Here is a 20634-nt window from a genome sequence, read left to right as displayed (position 1 = left end):
GAATGCCCTTCTTATCACTGTGGAGACATGGTGATGGAAGTTAAGGTTGCTGTCAACCTGTATGCCCAGGTCTCTCACCACTGTGTCTATTTAGGGTGTTGCTATTGATGTGGCAATTAGCAGGAACATCATTCTTACTGAAGGGGATGATAATTTTTTTACACTGAGTTTAAGGCCATGACTTTGGCACCAGTCATTTGTTTGTGTAACACCCTCTTATAGAATGTTGACATTATTTGGAGATTTTATGTCCCCTCCCAGTTTGCAGTCATCAGCAGACTTGGTCAGCCACAGACATTTAGTTTTTGCTTGTACTTCGGAGAAAGAGATTTCAAACAGTAGAGATCCCAGGACTGATCCCTTTGGGACACCACTGGTTACAGGTTTGCTGTTGGAGGTGGATTCCCCTATTTTGACTATATGTGTTGTATCAGTGAGCCAGTTAGTGACCCATCTAACAATATATATGGGTTGATACCTAGCTGGGTGAGTTTGTCAATGATGCCTTAGTGGGGGATAGTGTCAAAAGCCTTGTCTAAGTCTAGGTAGGTTGTATGCACAGAATTCCCCTCATCCAGGGCCCGTCTGACTGTCTTGAAGTTCACCAGGTTTAACAGGCATGATCTCCCTTTGACAAATCCAAACTGAGTATAATCAATCTGTCTGGTTAAAATGAACAGAAGACTTATTTTACTTTAAAATACTGTACAAAACCTGTAATTGCCATGTGTATACCACTTAAAGTAAATTTCAAGATAAAAAATGCAAATACTAATTTTGTAGGTGCAGTAAGGCATTTAGGATACAAGTACAACCACAGAATAGGGATTGTAGTACTATCATCACCTTTCAGACTCTTGCTTTGCAGTACTCCTGATGTATGTTATAAAATGTTAATTCCTTATATCTGATGCTGTCTGTGTTGTTATTCATCACAAATGGGTCTTGGATTTAACCTTGGATCCAACCCGGCAACTGTCAAGACAGATCCAGAGCTCAAGGTCCTCCCCTTTCCATTATCCCCTGCCACCTTCTATCCCCCAGATCTCTTTTTCCACTGAAATGCACTGGACGTCATCCCACAGCTCAGGCTAGTCTTTCAAATAAGTGCTTTATTTATTTATTTATTCCTTTTTTTTTTTCTTGTCCTTGAGTTTAGTTTCACATAGTCTTAATTAATCTTTAGTTAGTGCATTTTCCTTCACTCCCATGCTGTAATATTGTTATTTAGGCAGGGTTCTCGTTTTCCACCCTCTTTTCCATTAGGGGTAAAAAAAAAAAAAAAAAAAAAAAAAACAGATGTTAGTTGTAAATTGTAATTGTAAGTTTTAGTTAGGGGTTTTAGTGTTGGTAGTGTTTATAGCCTGAGCATGTGTGTGTGTGTGTGTGTGTGTGTGTGTGTGTGTGTGTGTGTGTGTGTATACTATACCTGCATGGCTGCTATACCCTCTGGGTTTAAGAGATGCTTCTCATGCAGTGGGAAGATGCCATGTTCTGACTCACACGAGGAGTGTCTTTATTGCTTAGGGGCGGCGCACCTGGAGGTTGAATGCGGCATTTGTACCGCATTCAACCCCATGGCCCTGGTAGAGCACCGCAATAAGCTTCTTCTGAAGGACTTGGCTCAGAGGGGTCCTCTGCCTTTGGGCTCCCTTTCCAAACCCCCTCAGGAACCTAAAAAGAGGTCTCTTCCTCCCTTGGGGAAGTACTCTTTCTCATTCTGTCAATCTAAGAAGGTGAGACTCTCAAATCGCAGACCCCCAGCACTGAGTCCAGTCTCTTCGGTTTCATATCCAAGATATGCCATTCCGAGAACCTCAGATCCAAGGCCTCATCGGAGCGGAGGCCTTTGGTTCTGAGCAGGCGTAAGCCATCCCCAGATCTGGCCAGTTTGTCAGATCTGACTGGCACTCCGTCCAAACCGTCAGACCCAACTAAACTGTCTGATCTGACAGTTCTAATGGATACTATTGTAATTGAAGGTTCCCCCCCTCAGCCCTCCAGGAAGTTGGATCTGACTGTTTGGAGTAGATATGGTTCTGGAGTAGATTCCCTTCCCAGGACCATAGGGCAGGGCTGTGGACTCCAGGGACGGATCCCCTGCTAGGTCAGGTCACTGTTCAGTCTCACCCTGATTCTCCAGAAGTATACTGCCCTCAGACATGGATAGGATGATAAGGATCTTCCTCAAGGGTCAAATTCCGTCCCCTGCCCAGGTGACTAGGGGAGGACCCTCCTTATCTGCAGGACTCCACCTTGCTGTTCCAATCCCACACGTCAGGACCAAGAGATTTCCAAATGTGAGGCCGACGATGTCCGGTATACCCCCTTCTCAACACCGTCAGGGTCCCTGGCCGGCTCTGTTCCATTGCCCTCGGATCTGAGTGCACCTTGCCTCCGAGAAGTAGGTGTTGGTTTGCTTGGGAGTAAGTTCCGGCCTGGATTTTTCAGACCATTTCCTTCCCCTTGGAGCTTCAGCACTGGACAGCTCAGGGACGATATCTTCAGGGGGTTTTGTTGTTGCGTTGGAGTCCCTTCTCCCTTCCTAGATGGCCCTGGCTTCTGGGGAGGGGGCAGAAGCTTCATCCAGTCCATCGGCCTTCCAGCCAATAGAGTGGACTTTCTCCACTTTGGCAGCTTCCTCTCCATCTTCTGTAGATCCCCAGCCTTTCTCAGGTTTGGGTGCTAAAGCCTCATCATCCATCGAGGGTCAGCCCTCCCACTAGCACCTTCAGGTGAGCATTGCCCCACTTGGGGTACTCGTCTCTTCCGAGTCCTCCCCTGAGCCCACTGTGGAAGAGCCCCGTCAGAAGAGAATGTGTAAGAGGAGACACTTGGACTCCCCCAGAAAGTCCTTAACTGAGGACATGGATTTTGAGGAGGGAGATGGGGTTCCCCCAGACTTCCGCCTGAGGAAGTGGCCTTCGGAGACATCCTCGAGGTTCTCAAGCAAACAGATGGGTGGTCTTCCCCAATCCCCGAGGTGTCCATGTTCCTGAAGGCCTAAGGGTTGGGCCCATCTTCTACCTGGGTGCTTGTCTCTCTCTCATTTTGTTGCTGTAGAGTACCAAACCACAGAAAGTCACAGTATGCAAGTATTTCCTCCTAACCTAAATAACATTTCCCCTCTTTTGTGCTGTTGATCTGACAAAAGAATCCAGTTCCATTTACTATGAGAGCCAGGAGCAATTTCAGCAGTCTTGCTGATGGAGTTTATATCCACTTACCAAAGAAAATGTTATGTGATAAAGATCCTTCCACCACTTTCTCTCGCTTCATAAGAGTACTTACTACATTACCAAATGAGCATTTTCTCTTTAGAAAGAGAAGGGAGGTGTGTCAGGCAAACCTGGATGACTACTGTTCTGTAGCATCTACTCAAATAATTAATTCAAGGAACAAGTGGAAAGAACATCCAAAGTGCTGCTGTAGACCAAAGTACTTGTATATTAGGAATAAGGCAAGAAAGGCCATTGGGAGATAGAAAACTCATGTGTTAAAGGTGGAAGAAAACACATTTGTTAGCAAACTTCAGGCATTTTGGGGTGAGGTGATCATATTTGTTGAGTAAAGCAAGTCCATGCTGTCATCTTCCTTGTCTGGTCCTGAAATTTCTGTTAAAGTATTTATGAAAAAATTCAACCATTCCCTTGTCTGTCTTAGTAGCCACATGCAAGTCATGTAGTGCACCAAAACAGAAACACTGAATCTTTCTTTCTACTCTTCCAATTCAGGAAAATATGTCCACATTGACTGTAGAAAACATTAAAGAGTTACTGGATTATGGAAACTCTGGAACCAGTGGCCTTCATCTCTGGCTGCTTAGGTTTAATTCCGTCTATGAACCCCTAGTCTCAGCTGCTAATCCTATTCTTGTCTCAGGGCTCCCTACCCCAAATCTCAAAGGAAAACATTGCAAGTCCCTTACTGAAAATGTCATCGCTTTCACTTGTCACAGAATATCAGACAAAATTTACTGAATTTCATACAAGTATTTAATAAAACAGTTTTTGACTGAATACCTTAATAAAATATCCTGTCAGCCAATCAAGAATGGTGTCTGCCATAGAAGAGTACAGTAATTGCACATAGGAATAATATTAGGCAAGCAATCACAGGGACTGCAAAGGCTTAGCCATATATACCTTTAAGCAGACACCTTTAAAAGTTCCTGCCACAGTTTACTAGGACTTAATAGTGCCCACTTCCCAAATCAAGCAGGGCCGTACATGGTAACCCTGGTGTAATTTTATTTACATCTATCCCCTCATCAATACTAGCCTTAAAGGCAGACAAAGTAGTACTTTGCTTGACCTGTAATTGTAACTTATTCTGTAGACTGGAAATACTTCGAGTTAAGAACCCATCCCTCCAGTGAGTCTTATTTGTTGATGGAAATTTAGGTCCCTAGAGTGGGTGTTTGTAGAGTCACGGATTTTGCTAAGAAATAGGAAGTCATAAGACTGGGTTTTTCATAGCTCAAAACTTTTAACATGGGTTACCTTGGAGCAGCTGGTAGGCTACTGAGTATAAAACAGAGTTGTGCTAATCTATCAGAATAGTCAGAGTTTAAGGCCTTTACATTTTTTGGTTAAAAATCACTGGCACCTTTCCAGCTGAGATGTATGCTTGGATTTGTACATACCAAAGGGAGCAGTCCATTCAGTGATGGGTTTGATAGAGGAGTACAGTGGCAAGATAAGTACTTTGGATCTTGAAGATTTTTCCTTGGAAATTAACTGGGCCAGATAAGATTTTCTCACTATAGTGCAAACATAATGATCAAATGAGACAAAAGTTGTCCATGTAAGTTCCTTTGTCTCTTACGACTGTATCTGTTTGAAGAGAAGTACCACTTTTAATATATGAGGTAGAGCCATATTTTTGCTGAACGCTACTGCACTTTTTTGCAATAGGTTGGGACCCTTTTCAGTACATCAGGTATGACGTATTTTTGGATGAGTGGATAGCAGTATCCAGTTTGCAGTCAGCAGCAAACTTGGTCAACCACACTTCAGAGATATTGGCTTGAATAAATGCCAGACAAGAAAGGGCCCAGCACTGATTTCCTGCAGTATTCTACTAGATACAGGTTTACATTTAGAGTAGGTATCAGCAGCTGCTTTGGATTAGATTAACTAGTGAACAGCATAGGAGTTTAAGTTTGGTTAACTTTCCAAGGTCACTTGCATGGGGGGATAGTGTCAAAAGCTTTAGCCAGGTCAAGATAAGCAGTGTGCTCAGAATGACCACTGTCCACAGCCTCTGTAAACTTTTCAAAGGAGTTTACTACATTCAAGAGACAAGACCTGAGCTTCACAAAACCAAACTGAGTGTAGTCTACCTCAGCTAAGTTGCCTATGTCTGCATCAATAAGTTATTTTATGATACATTCCATAACTTTGCATATAAGAATGGTGAGGCTGATGGGCCTCTAATTACCTGGATTTGTAGTGAGGCCACCCTTGTGTACAGGAGAGACAGTGGCGTTTCTCCAGGCATTGAGTAGAAACTTAGGTAGTGCATTCTTGACACTGTTGAGAATGCAGCCTGATATGTTATCCTATAGAAGTATTATTTTTAACCAAACCAAAACTGCACAAATCTGGTCCTGCTGAAAGAACCCAGGAGACAGCAATTGCAAACCCAAGGATCTTATTAATCCACACAAAAAGAAACGAAAAAAAAAGGGGGGGGTAAGTTTAGGGTTTTCATCCTTTGTAACACACAAGACTTTGTCAGAATTGGTAACCAACAAGCTGACAGGGTTCAGGCGCCTAGGCAGCAAGGCATTTCTCTGTGATACATTTGGTTGGGAACACATGGCTGAAGATACAGCCAGCTGCAGGGAAATATGGCTGTTATGAATTCCCTGTGGACAAAGAGAAGCACACACTGCCATGCCCACAGCTTTAATAACCAAGTGTATGCAAACAGAAAAAGTAATGAGTCTTGTGCTCAGTATACAGTACATGCTTATGTAACTACAACATGTAGAAGTGTGCTACAGCATGGAGCAAATCCTGCATGATACTGTAGTCACATTTATGCTCCAGTATGCATTTTAGATAATGTCACATAGACACTGTGAATGTGGAGTAGTGGTTCACACACACCAAATTATAAAGGCACTATCCACTGTACAGTGCTTCTTTACTGCCACTGACATACCCACTGGCCAGCCTGCTGCTGATGCCTGACATACTGCCTGCTATCTCATGTCACTTTGGGGACTATGGACATTATTTTCCCCCTGTGCATTTGATTATTGAAGTTATGGGCATGGCACCGCATTCTTCTCTTTGCCCACGGGGAATTCACAACAGCCATATGTCCCAACAGCTGCATGTTATTTCAGTCTTGTGTCCCCAACCAAATTGATCACAGGGAAATGTCCCGCTGCCTAGGTGCCTGAAACCAAAGCTGACAATCCTTATATAACCTCATCTCATAACAAAATTGTGGTTTAAAAGCTATGGCATCTGTTTAAAATTGTTGGTGAAAACTCATACTAAAAATCACCAAAAATAATCATACAGCCACCATGTCGTAAATGTGTTTGTAAAATCTTTTATGGAACATCTTTTCAGCTTTTCCTACATAACTTGAGCAGGTGTTACAAATGGCCAGATAGACCAAACCCTTACTAAAAGTGTTGAAGAACGACCCTTCCATATATATTCTTCCAGTACAGTTCGTGTTCTGTAGTAGTAAATGTACATTGTTTGCAAAGCCTGCATTTTTGTGTACTTTTCATCTTACCGCACCCATTCTCCGTTCACATTTGCTTTCTTTCCAATAATTTCTTGATATTGTCTGCAGTCTTAAATACAAAATGGGGGTTTTAACCCACAAGTCTTACTAACTATGCTCTTGACTTGTTGACTCAGAGTTGTGCTGCAAAACGAGGGCCCTATCAAAATTTCTTACACCTTCTGTCATGTCCCTAGGTGTATCATTGACAAGCTTTTTCTGTAAACCAACAGTCAATATTGGTGGAAAATCAGCTTTCCTCTTTTCTTTAATTTCATCACTAATGTCAAAAAACATTTTAGGGTATCCTCTGTCTAAAAACATTTATGCTAACGTGCATGTTAAATGAATGAATTACCCTTCTTCAATATATAGGAGTTGAAAACTCCCAAAGTGCAAATAACTGTTACTAAATGTGGGCTTACAATAAATGATGGATGAGAGATACCCATCAGCCATAGAAATTCATGTATCCAAGTAATTAACAGCATGTTTATCGTAATGGTGGGTAAATTTTAAAAATGTTGTCCCATAGATGAAATTCATAAAAAACCTCAATACACTCTTGTAGACCATTCCAAAGAATAAAGATGCCATCAAGATAGCGTAACTCATTATATCCGAGTGATGCTTCCAGGTGCATCTGCAGTTAACTCCTACTGACACCTCTAGGAGTCAAATATTGCTAGTTCATATTTACATTGATAAATCCAAAACTATGTTATGTACAAGGTTTTAAAAGATTTTATCTTAAAGCTTAAAGAATGGCAAACTCAACTGCATTAATACTTGACCTCTGCCTAGTGCAAGTAAATAGATATTAACTGTTGTTGTTATGATATTAATTTATATACATGTAATTTTCACATTTTTCTAAATATCACAACAACCAAGTAACACGGACAGAATTCCTTAGCCTCATATGAAAGCTCTTAGATGGACAAAATGTTGCTTGACAGTATGTGTGTAACTGGAGGGGTTGCTGAGATATTGTAAGTTGTTTACAAAATATTACAAATGTAATAGTTACTGTGTTTACTGTGACTTATAAAATTCAGTTTAAGACCTAGAACCTGAAGAATACTACCACTATAAAGATAGCATGTGCTGAAGAGTTTGCTATTTATTCTTAATTCATAACCCTATGGTTCCAGAGATATGATCATTTGTTTGAAAGTTGATTCTGTCAAAAGGCTTCCCATTGGACGTTATAGCACAAATTACATTTCCTGAGCTCGAGACAGAGAATACCAATGCTTTCTTAAAATGTCGCACATTTTTTTCAATAAAAAACGCCAGCACACGGAGCTCAAAAGATCAGGTTAAGCGCTTTCATCTGGTGTATCCAAGCGCTTAACCTGATCTTTTGGGCTCCGTGTGCTGGCGTTTTTTATTGAAAATAAATTTGCGACATTTTAAGAAAGCATTGGTATTCTCTGTCTCGAGTCTGGGTGAACTGTTTCTGCCATTTTTGGATTACTAGTTGTGTACAACTGCTGTTTTATTTCCTGAGCTCCATTGGAGTGAATGAGTTAAATACAATGTACAGCATTTGTAATAATCAAATGGAAATGTATATTTCCTCTCCTAGGCAAACATCACTAAATTTGCAAATATGGAAGTGCAAGCAGCACCCATTGAAACACCCTTAATCTGCATAAATGCCTCCCCCTCAAAGTATATAAAATTGTTCCCTAAAACCACTTCAACACGTTCCATAACAACTTTAATGTCACGTCTACTCAGAAAATCAAAACTCAAGATTGCTTTTTGAAGTAAAGTCATCCCTTCATCTTAAAGGATACAAGTGTCATCAATAGTAAGAAATCCAGTACTGATAAGCATTTTGTTCCTGCTGTGAAACAGCATCTGAGTTGTCCATTGTAGATCCATTGTCAGTTGAACAGCGTGATTATTTCCACTGGTCTGTATTACCTCCACTTTACTACAACCATCAATATCCCCACTGGAATCAGTCTTACAATGTCACAAAAGTGACTGCATAATCAAGTCAGTCGTGTAAGTTCACCTATGATGAGATGAATGTCCTTCACCAATTTGTTCACACAGTCGATGGGTTATTGAGTTAAAAGCAAAGGTGAACTGCTGCCACAATTCTCCATTGAACAATTCTTGGTACTGCGTTTGTACTTGGAAGCAACTCACAGAAACAGTAATGGCAAAAGTGCAGGCCCAAACCAGTATCTAAACCAAAACTACACAAATCTGTACCAGCTCAAAGAACCCAGGAGGCAGCAAGCACAAACCCAAAAATGTTGTTAATCCACACACAAAAAGAAAAAAACTGTGTAGGGCTTTCATCCTTTCTAACATATAGGACTTGATCAGAATTGGTAAACATGCTGACAATCCTTATATACCTCACCGCATAACAAAATGACAGTTTTAAAGTTACAGTATCTGTTTAAAATAGTCTGAAAACTCGTACTCAGAAGTTGCCTTCAGAGCATTTACAGTAACTGTATCTTGTCCATAAATAATAATGTTAAGAAAATATATAATATTCTTGCAATTTAGAAGCACGCATATGAAAGACTGAAGTTATTGAAATAAGTTAATTTAACCTGTGTGGTGTTCACGCTTTTAACCTAAATTGCTGTAATAATTCATTATAGGGCGGCCACGGTGGTGCAGTGGTTAGCATTGCTGCCTCACAGCAAGAGGTTCTCCGGTTCGATCCTCGGCTGGGGTGCCTTCTGTGCGGAGTCTGCATGTCCTCCCTGTGGTTGCGTGGGTTTCCTCCGGGTGCTCCGGTTTCCTCCCACATCCCAAAGACATGCTGCAGGTGGATTGGACACTCTAAATTGGCCCTAGGTGTGCGTGTGAGTGTACCTTCTGTGGAAGGTTGGGCGCCGGGCTGGCAACTCGACACCGTAAAACTCCACTGCCATTCAATGTGCGGACGAGGTGATCCGCTGTGGCGACCCCTAACCGGGAAAAAGCCGAAAGAAGAAGAAGAAGAAGCTGTAATAATTCATTATACTCCAGAGTTCATAGTTCTTGTCTTTGGTCATGTAAGCCTTGATAAAGGTACATGTTGCCACTATAGAAAGCAAGCACAGTATAATGTGCAGTATTGTTGTGAAGCCACTGCAGAGCAGAGTCAGATGCTTGTAAAGAAATTACTTCCTACTGTATTATACAATACTTGATCCCGCATGACATAGAAGTGATTTTAGAAACTTGCTGACCTTACTGGGAGAATACTTACTGAGAAAAGGGTGTGTGTGTCTGACAAACTGTGAGCTGTATTTGATAAATAGGAGAAAAGTTAAACTGGTGAACACTGACAGGGTTTGGCTCTGCACTTCTACCTTATCAAAGTCATCTGCTTAAGGAAGAAAGATGTCATCCATGCTTTGAAAACAGAGATTAAAGAAGCGCTCTGGTTGACGCTATGTTTTCTAATTGGTAAGCCAAAATGATCAGAAAGCGTATCCTTTAATTCTGAAAATGGGATAATAATATGTCTCTTAAAATAAGATTGCAAAAAAAGATATCCTGCTGCATGCGGATTGCCATGATGATAGAAAACATTGTAAAAAGCACTTGGTGAAATTAAAAAGTGAAATGTGTGAATTTATCTTAATTTCCTGCTCGGGTCCTAACTAGTCATGATTTCTAAGTAATCCCACCATGTCACTACCAGGTGGAATTCAAAGGGTAGAGCATCTTAAAAACATAATATGCTTTACTTTCATTCCGTATTTTTACATTCATATTTTAACTTAATGGTTGATCCTCACCCAGCCAAGATTATATGATTAGATAAGCATTTTTAAGAATTTTTTTCACACTCTTGGAGCCATGAAATAAAACGAATAGTCTCTTTTGGCCTAAAAGATGAAGAACTAGTGTAAATAAAAAGTGTGTAAAAATGTGAGTACTGCTGATTAGGTAAATTCACTGTACATACTTTTGTTGGCTGTAATAATTTACAGTAATATACGCCCAGGTGCATCTTAAATCTCTCAAAGCCTGACTGTTGGGCACATTGAAGTAGGGGTGTAGCCAGTGAATTCCCTGTTGTACTCGCAGATGCTTACTGCTACCCCCCCCCCCCAATCTACCTGGCATTTAAAAAGTGGTCACATCACTTGAGCTGTTCCCACCAGATACCAAACTTAATGCAAGTAACATTTTCATCTGCTTATTCAGAAACTCTCAGATGTATTGTTTTTAGATTTGCAATCCTGTCTCTAAGCAAGCTATATACATGTTTTTAGAATCATTAATTTAGATGGTTATATGCATCATATGGTTGATAAAGCCCCAATGTTTCTAACAGGTTCAAAAAAAATTCTACTATTTAGAGTGCAAAGAATATGCCTGGCTACACCCTTGCATTGAAGTAGGTCGAGTCAATACCTTTTAGCTTGCTTTTAACAAAGACATTTTTTTTTTCTGCAGAAAACTATTGAATCTCCAACTGTATCAAGACTCACTGACACTTCGAAGTTCACTGGTTCTCATAAAGAGAGATTTGATGAGACAGGAAAAGGGAAAGGCAAAGCTGGACGAGAAGACTTGGTGGATAATACAGGCTATGTCTCTGGCTACAGGCACGCTGGAACATATGAAAAAAAAGTACAGGGCAGTAAACTGTTGTGAAGAATGTGCTAGCAATATGTACTGTCCAAAAATGCCCAAAGGAAATGCCCGTCAACACAGAAGTCAAACTTTCAGCTCTCTGCCACTTCGTTACATTCCCATGTTTCCTTTGGCTAAGTATGTACGATTCTAATGCGACAAATAACAACTGTAGCGGAGAGTTTGAATTTTTTTTTCTGACGGTCTTTATCTACTGTGGTGTTTGACTGAAGCTGTGCCTTAGTTGCTACTGTTGTATTTATATATATTGAAGCAAAAATGTGAAAAATTAAGATTGAAAAGCAGTAAAAAAAAAAAAATCAAAACTGCATTTTATTTCTTAAACTGTACTAGAGTTCAAAAATTGTGTCTCTGTCATGTAAAACACAGTGCAGAATTCATAGTAGCATTGAATTTCTGTTCATGTTGCATATCTAGACAGGATAATAAGATGAAGACAAGCCACAGCAAGAGTAATCCTAAGTGCCTGCAATGATGGGTAACCAGAAACACCCGTTTGATATTTTCATGCCATTGTCTGGGCTTGTGAACTTGTAAAACTTGTATCATGGAGTTAACATGGAACATCATTGCAGAGCCTGCCATTAATAAACAAAGTGTGTTGGGATACTTTTAGTCGTAGTTTTAGTAACTCATTTAGAGAAAAACAAAAAGATTGTTGATGTATTTTCTAATTGATGGATTCCAGCTTCTTTTAAGTAGCACTGTTGTGGAAGCCATTGAAGTTGCATTGACATTTCCGTTTTACTGCGTTATCTAAGTTTGTGCCATTTTAATCGATTATTTGTAAGTCATTACTTGGGTGTACATGGACAGAACAGAGAGGCAGATGGTGAAGAGTCACTATGAGATGTAGTGGATGTAAAGTCTGCTGCACGAGATGATTTGTGCTACTTAATATCTCTGTTCAGGCTTTGTATCAGGCCAACTGTATCCAGTCAGATCTGAAAAGAATTGTAATTCTGGCTCCAAATGCGAGAGTCGTTTAAATCGACAGGCATACATTTAGCAAACATCACATTTTTGTAGTAGCAGTAAATAGGCTAACTCCAGTGGGCACTGGGTGTTTTTGGTTTGGGACAGCCTTGATGTTAACAGTATAAAATTCGAGGCGCATTAGGTTTTTCCAAGTATCACAGTGAAAAATCACTGCATCATTTGAGTTGGTGCCAGTTCATGTGTAGAACACATTGTGTTTCTGCAGATACATAGTTGGAGTTGGAGTAGTGCAACCCGGGAATTGCTGAGCCTTTCCTTTTTTTTTTCTATCAGAAAATGATTTTTTTGTGAAACAGGAAACTATTAGAGGAGAGTTGGCCAATCCAGTTAACACAGTTCTTTTCATTTGTATGCAACAAAAACAGTACTACAAATTTCACACCTTTCCAGCACTACTTTGGGTATTTTCCTGTTCTGCAAGATTGAGGATAAAGTAACATTAGAAGTGCAGCAGGACAGAAATGTAAAGAAAAAGACTCAGTGGATATCCAAGGATGTGGTACTTGTTTCGATAGGGAGCAGAGTCCCAAAGTAGTGTGGAATGGGTCAGGGTAGCAATGTAAAGTGAGATATATGCTTGATGACCTGAACTTTAGTGTGTGTAAAATAAAGTATTTTAATCTTGTCGTCTTGAGTACAAATGTAGCATGTATGGTAGACGTATCTAGGATTACCTTCTTGTTCTTTGTACTACTACTGTCACTGTTTTCAGATGACCTAGTGAGTAACAGCTTTGTTTTCAGACTGAAGTTACATTTAATGGGAAATTAAACTGAATTTCATTTAAGAGGCTGTTGCTATTGCTTTTCATGATTATTGAAAAACAAAGTTGATGCGACCAGAACCACATATAAAATATACAAACACACACACAGACACACACCGTCATGTCTTTCCTGCCATTTGTTGTATGTTTATTTATAGCTAGCAGAAAAATTCACTTTTATATAAACATGTAAACCGTTTTGTAGCAGATTGCCAATGATTTTAGTTTTGTTGTTTCCAAGTTAAAACAAGTTGACATTGCTATTTAATTTGTCACAAAACATATTTCTAATAATGTACAGTGGAAACACAGTTCTTTAGCTAAAAGAAAACATGACTGGGCATCTGTTTTCACTGGGAAAGGGGAGACACAAATTTGGTGCACATCTACTGAAAAGCGCATTTCAATTTCTGTTTTTATGAATAATGGGCTATAAAGAGGGCTTATTGTAATAGTAAGTACCAGTTCCAGCCACTTCGCTCCTTAATATGAGGGCCTTTTCAGCTCAGACACCCCCGGTTAACAAATGCAAAATAAAAATAAATAAATAAATATGCTTATCATCCCATTACCACTTAGACTCGATGTAACCCTTCCAAAATGCCAGTAGCAATCTTTTACTTGATATTCAAGGGAAACCTCATTCTGGTACGATCTTAAAAACAGTTCCCTTAAAAGTAAGATGCGACTGCAAGACAGAAGTACTGTAATTCAACTTAATTTGTCTTCCTTGTAGTGAATATGTCTTTAAAGAGATTTTTATATTTTGACATATGTCTCTGGTATGTTTTATTAATGTACACTTCTAATGAAGAGTCTGCAAAGAGTGATAAAATTAATTTAAATGGAAGGTCACTCCCTTCTAGGTTAACTGGTTTAAGTAATAAAAGAATAAGTGATGTACAAGTCTAATGTGTGTTTACTATGTTTTAGAAATGCTAAAGTAGCATGTGTTAGTATGCAACTAAACATTCCAAAGGACAGGGATACAACCTTGCTAGGTATGACACAGCTGATTAATGAAGTATTGCATTTAGACCCCTCTTCATTATTCATCTGTGGGCAAGAAATAAGCATTATATTGTTCAGGGGTAAACCATAACTAAACAAGTACTGTCTGCTTGCTTTGAAAATTCTAAAAGATAGAAATGAAAGCCAAACACGTTGCCAAATAAACGTCTGTATTATAGTTGTTTTTTTGTTTGTGTATTTTGACTGCTAAGCACTGTAATTTCCAGTGAGCTTCTAGCTCATAAATGTGTTATATTTTTGATTTTTGCTAGATGAATTTCTGTAATCTGTTGCTGAAGTATTTGTTTTCTATTTTTATTTTAATCAGAACTAATGTACAGATGTATTTTAGGAGTAATATGCCATTATGCATAAGTCTGTAAATTCACTTTTTTGTTTTCCAAAACTTTGACAGGATAATGGGGAAGTCTCAAACCATCACTTTTATTCTCTTGAAATTGGGGTCAGTGAACACACATGTATTTTCCCTTGAAAGAAACTCGAGAGTCTAAAGTCCCTTAGCTTACCTTCAGTAATGCAGTCTGAGACTCCCCATAATTACTTTCAGGGCCCGTGCCTGGCAGCAGTGTTCTTATACTTCTCCATATCCTGTAGGCAGCATTATATAGTCACCCAGGGGATAGCCTGTTTAACTGATGTCTGGTATGAGTGCACGTCTAGGAAAACCGTGTGTCAGCAATATGCTTGCCAGCAACTACAGGGTGAGGAATAGGGACTATATAAAGAAAATCTTGTTATCAACCAAGATTGACAGCTTTTCATTGATTATTTTGTACTCCCACCACCAGCTTTCAAGTTCTAGAATAGTCCCCCAAAAGTGGGGTTATGCAGTACAGTGGAGGGGGATGAAAAGGCTGATTGACCATGGAATGAGGCTAGGTGGTCTAATTGGTAAGGAAGACAGTATATAACCAGGCAGACAGGTATATAGAGATGTACCTCTCAGTTCAAATTTTGGCCTTATATTTTTGGTCTTTACCTCATAAAATTTGTAGTTTTGTGGTAAATCATTGAAGATTGAAGTCACTAAATAATGCAACATTTTAAGTTTCAGACTTTATATCCTTCAGAAATTGCATACTAAAGCAAAAAAAAAACTGTTATTCTAGCAACTGAGTTTGTTACACCAATATTAAAAAATCTGTTCCTGATTTTGGACCTCTACCCTGCAATGTCTTTGGCTTTGTCCACGTTTCTAGAGCTAATAGATTGAGAGGTGTGTGTGTGTGTGTGTGTGTGTGTGTGTGTGTGTGTGTGTGTGTGTGTGTGTGTGTGTGTGTCTTTTAACACAGAGCTCTGTGTCCCTTCTAGAGATGGGCATTTGCAGTATTTGGGGACGTACATTAACAACTGTGGTCCTCAAAAAGTGCCTACAGTTGACTCGCCAGGTCAGCTGGAAGGTTTTTCTCCATGAGCAGTCTTGTCGATGGAACAACATTCAATTAAAAGGATGACATCTGACAAGGTACTTCTAGAACTTGCTCTTTTCCTTGAAAATGTCTAGTTAAGCCCTTCTGCATAGAAAAAGCTGTTATTTGCATATATATCTTCTATTTCACAGGAAATACAAAAATGTAATAGCGTTAACTATTCATTCTTTGTGCATCAGTGCTCTATTGATTTTAGCGGGATTCTGAAGGAGGCATTTTTTTCCATTTGCTTTACTTTTTTGTTATAACTTTTTTGGATGAGCCTAATACCCCACCATTTAACAAAAAACATTTTGTCTGAAGTGCATTTTATTTTCAGCTTTATCACTTAACAGAACATCTCTACCTTCGCCCCTTAGTTTTACACATCATAGAAGGCACATGCATCTTTTTTTCGTTTCACTGTGGAAAACGAACCACAAACACTACACCTCATAAAACAGGACTTCATAGTAATTATAAAGATGAGTACAGAATGCTTTAGTCCTTATTCTTTTCCATTATTCTTCTCTGCCAACATTAGCCAACCTACATTTCCAGTAGATCTGGTTGTGGAACTGATTGATGAGTAGACCTTCCTTTTCGTGAGTTGTCTTACTGACAGAATAAAACAAAACAAACAAAAATATTGATGTCAAAAAAAGCAAAAAATGAGCCAAACAAGACTGGAGTTCTCATTCACTTGTATGTAAAAAATACATCTGATACCTCGGCATTTCGCCTTCAAGGGTAAATTTCAAACAGAACATGACTCCATTTTATACACCATTGCCTCCCTGCTGATAGTTTAGAAAATTACATGAGTTTTTAATGATCAAAAGCACACCAATTTTTAAAGCACAAACTTTTACCCATTCAAAACCCATTATACATATAAATTGCATACATAACTTTTTAAACATGTATTGACACCCTTGGTATCAATTTTTACCAACTTCTACAGCAGCAAATGTTGTAATCAAGTGCTTCAGTTCCCTTAAATTCCAAAGTGAAATATGCAATTTACATATTACAAAAAGTACGCATTCAAGTTGACTTCAAGATTCAAACCCGTAGGGAAAAGTGTATTAAAATTAATAATCATCCTACTTTCTAACCTCAATTTTGTGATAAAATCACCCCCTTTCATCATGCAAGGCTGTCCCAATACACAGAAAATCAAACTATGGCCAGTCCTCCCATGGGCCATATAAAAATGCTCAGCAACAGGACTACTAGTGTTTGTATTTTTGATATCTCTCAATTGTTCTGAAATTCTGACCCTAATTAGTCTGTCCAATATACCACTTGATTTTTTCACATCCATAACCAAAAATATGTACACTACCCCACAAGAGCTACAATTGAATTGACCCTTGGATATGAATTTTCTATCATTAATATGGCTACCTGTTAAATTCTTAACCCTATTACACAACCTACAATGGCCACAAGGGATGTGCTCACCTTATCACCACTAACACTAACCTGCCTAAGATTCAGTAGTTCTTTCAAATGTAAGTATCTCCCAAAAGAAAATTTAACATACTTAGGAAATAAATGGCCAAACCGCTCATCACGTTATAAGAGGCCAAGACTCCATTACCAATCTCCTTACCACTTCTGAAAAGGGGGAATATTTTGTAATGAAGTAAATGTCGTTATTCTCCATCTGATTATGTGAAAGATCTTACATCTACCATCCCTCTTCCATTGTTGTATGTTTTTCGCATAATTTCCAAGATTGAAAATATTGATGTATTGATGGTTTCTGTTTAGGATACAAGCTGCTAGATGTGTTTACATTGGATATAAAAAGTGTACACACCCCTGTTAAAATGCCAGGTTTTTGTGATATAAAAAATGAGACCACAATAAATCATTTCAAAACTTTTCCCATCTTTAATGTGACCTATAACCTGTATAGTTCAAATGAAAAACAAATCTGTTAGGGGACTAAATATAAAAAATAAAAAATGTACAATAAGCTGATTGCATAAGTGTGCACACCCTTAAACTAATACTTTGTTGAAGCACCTTTTGATTTAATTACAATATTCAGTCTTGGGTACAGCCTGCCATCAATTAAAGAGACTCTAATTAACCCCAAATAAAGTTCAGCTGTCCTAGTAAGATGTTCCTGACATTTACTCAGTTGCCTGCTACAGCAAAAGCCATGGTTCACAGAGAGCTTACAAAGCATCAAAGGGATCTCATTGTTGAAAGGTATCAGTCAGGAGAAGGGTACAAAAAAATTTCCACAGCATTGGAAATACCATGGAACACAGGTAAGACGGTCATCAAAAAGTGGAGAAAATATGGGACAGCAGTGACGTTGCAAAGAACTGGACGTCCCTCCAAAATTGATGAAAAGACAAGACGAAAACTGGTCAGGGAGGCTGCCAAGAGACCTACAGCAACACTGAAGGAGCTGCAGGAATTTCTGGTAAGTACTGGTTGTGTACTACATGTGACAACAACCTCCCATATTCTCCATATATCTAAGCTATGGGGTAGGGTTGCAAGACGGAAGTCTTTTCATACACAGGAAAAACATCCAGGCCTGGCTAAAATTTGCAAAACAGTACTTTGTCTCCCAAAAGCATGTGGGAAAATGTGTTATGGTCTGATGAGACCAAAGTTGAACTTTTTGGCCACAATTCCAAAAGGTACGTTTGACGCAAAAACACTTCACATCACCAAAAGAACACCATTCCCACAGTGACGCATGGTGGTGGCAGCATGCTTTGGGGTTGCTTTTCAGCTGTAAATGGGGCTTTAGTCAAGGTGGAGGGAATTATGAATAGTTCCAAATGCCAGTCACTTTTGGCCCAAAATCTTCAGGCATCTGCTAGAAAGCTGAAGATGAAGAGGAATTTCACCTTTCAACATGACAATGACTTCAAGCATACATCCAAATCAACAAAAGAACGGCTTTACCAGAAGAAAATTAAAGTTTTGGAATGGTCCAGTCAGAGCCCAGACCTAAATCGAATGGAAAATCTGTGGGGTGACCTGAAGTGGGCTGTGCACAAGAGATGCCCTCGCAATCTGACAGATTTGGAGCACTTTTGCAAGGAAGAGTGGGCAAATATTGCCAAGTCAAGATGTGCCATGCAAGACTCCTACCCAAGAAGACTGAATGCTGTAATTAAATCAAAAGGTGCTTCAACAAACCATTAGTTTAAGGGTGTGCAACTTGCGCAAGCAGCTTATTGTACGCTTATTGTTTTTTATATTTTTTTTCCCCTAACAGATTTGCTTCTTTTTCAATTGAATTGTACAGGTTATAGGTCACATTAAAGGTGGGAAAAGTTTTGAAATGATTTATTGTGGTCTCGTTCTTTTTATATCACAAAAACCTGGCATTTTAACAGGGGTGTGTACACTTTTTATATCCACTGTATGTATATATATACGTGTGTATTAAAATTCACCAACAGTAGTTATCACCTTTTTTTTTTTTGCTGAATGATTTCAGTATTTCTCACATTGCTGTTTTACTGACAAGTTCTTAATGCAGTATTTACAGACAAAATGTGGTATTTTTAATATATTGTAAGTGTACTACTACCAATATTTTGCTACCGTTTTCTGTATTTCTGTTTCCTTCTTGTTACAACAGAAAATATTTCAGCTTTGTTTTATGTACATATCACCGTGCTCTTCCATTTTCTCATGGTTTTAAGTTTGGTAATTTTCAGGCTTTAGTTACTTGTGGTCTGTTTTACAGTCTCTTCCTCCTCTCGCTGCAGAAGCACAAATCTGAGAATTCTGCTGTATCATAACTTCTTTGTGGTTGCAGCAGGTTTTGAACTTTTTGGTTGTTGACTTAGAAACAGAAACAAACAAACCTATGTTACAGCTTTTATAAGCAAGCAAAAACACAAAAGTTCTCAGCTTGCTCAACAGTGCAGTGTGTCTTAATTGAAATTAAACTATTTTTCAAGCAGTACTTGTTTCTAATTGCTGTCTCACGCACTAGTAGCTTAGGTCAGATTTCAGAGCTAAGTATTTTATACATTTTCTTTCAGTAGAATATAATATCACTTATGAGTCTAATTTCTATCTTTTACATTTTTTTCTGTAAACTTTTGTGAGTCTTGGGTATTAAGTAGTTGTGATTCAGCAGTACCTACTACATGTGGCCATGAAGTTTTGTAATATGTTTCACTGGTGTGTGTGTATTTTAGGACTTTGTTCAAATAGTGTGGAAGCTGCTAAGAATGACTTTGTTGCTTCAAGAGTTCTGCTACAGTCCTTATTTGAATAATCTTTTAAATATGCCTGTTTTAAATAGCTTCCTTAAGAAGTTTTTTTTTTGTGTGCATATTATATTTATTCTTTTAAAAGGGATGGTTTATAGTAAATATGTAAAAGATACTTTTAAACTGGAGCAAGCTGACTAACTTCTTGTGCATGCAGCTGGATTTATGTTTTTGCATAGCACTAAGCCACCACCAGTAAGATGCTGACCTTGTAGAGTTTTCGGACCTCATGAATGCCTATACCTAAAAATGAAATGAGTGTGAAATTGATTCACAAATTAATACATCAGAAGAAAGCTACTAGGAACATTTACTGAAGAATAAAGCTTGGCTGCTTCCCCAGTTCAATAAATGTTTATAGTGCTTTAGTGTGCCTTATGTAGTTTGCTTTCTCGCTAAAGCGTCTCTTTTCCATTTAGCCACCTTCTGTCTTCTGAGTGCACATTTTTTTAAAATCCATTCCTTAAAATGTAGTTCTTAATGCAGTGTTTACAGAAAAAAGATGGTATTTTCATCTTCAATGTCTTTTTTTTTTCTTTGGGCATTCACATACTGTCTGTAAACTGCTTCCTTAAATAAGAAAACACCTTTTTATTTAATGAACATCTCTATAATGTTTTTTGGAGCATAAAAAGTTGTTGAAATTAAAACAGTACCTTTCTATTCAAGCGACGTCACGCTGCTGAACTATCTGAGACCTGGTGTAATATTCTAAAGTTGAAGGGTACCCATTCCTATTAAAACTGAATATAACAGTACCAGAAAGCAGCCATTT

General features: G+C 38.7%; 1 protein-coding gene across 2 annotated transcripts in view; it reads left to right on the top strand.

The window, feature by feature from the left end:
• The window catches only part of LOC122796554 (tubulin polymerization promoting protein), a 739680-nt gene extending 725242 nt beyond the window's left edge, over positions 1-14438 (top strand). For both annotated transcript variants that reach the window (XM_044065128.1, XM_044065127.1), the window contains exon 4: positions 11185-14438. In XM_044065128.1, the coding sequence (XP_043921063.1) occupies positions 11185-11385 (201 nt within the window). In that variant the 3' untranslated portion in view covers positions 11386-14438. The remainder of the gene's footprint in view (positions 1-11184) is intronic.
• Positions 14439-20634: the final 6196 nt, after the last annotated feature.

The sequence above is a fragment of the Protopterus annectens genome, chromosome 3.part0, assembly GCF_019279795.1.
Source record: "Protopterus annectens isolate FY-2018-M chromosome 3.part0, PAN1.0, whole genome shotgun sequence".
In the NCBI taxonomy this organism is placed as follows: domain Eukaryota; kingdom Metazoa; phylum Chordata; order Ceratodontiformes; family Protopteridae; genus Protopterus; species Protopterus annectens.
The sequence above is the reverse complement of the archived record's forward strand: the minus strand, read 5'-3'. Positions and strand labels throughout refer to the sequence as shown.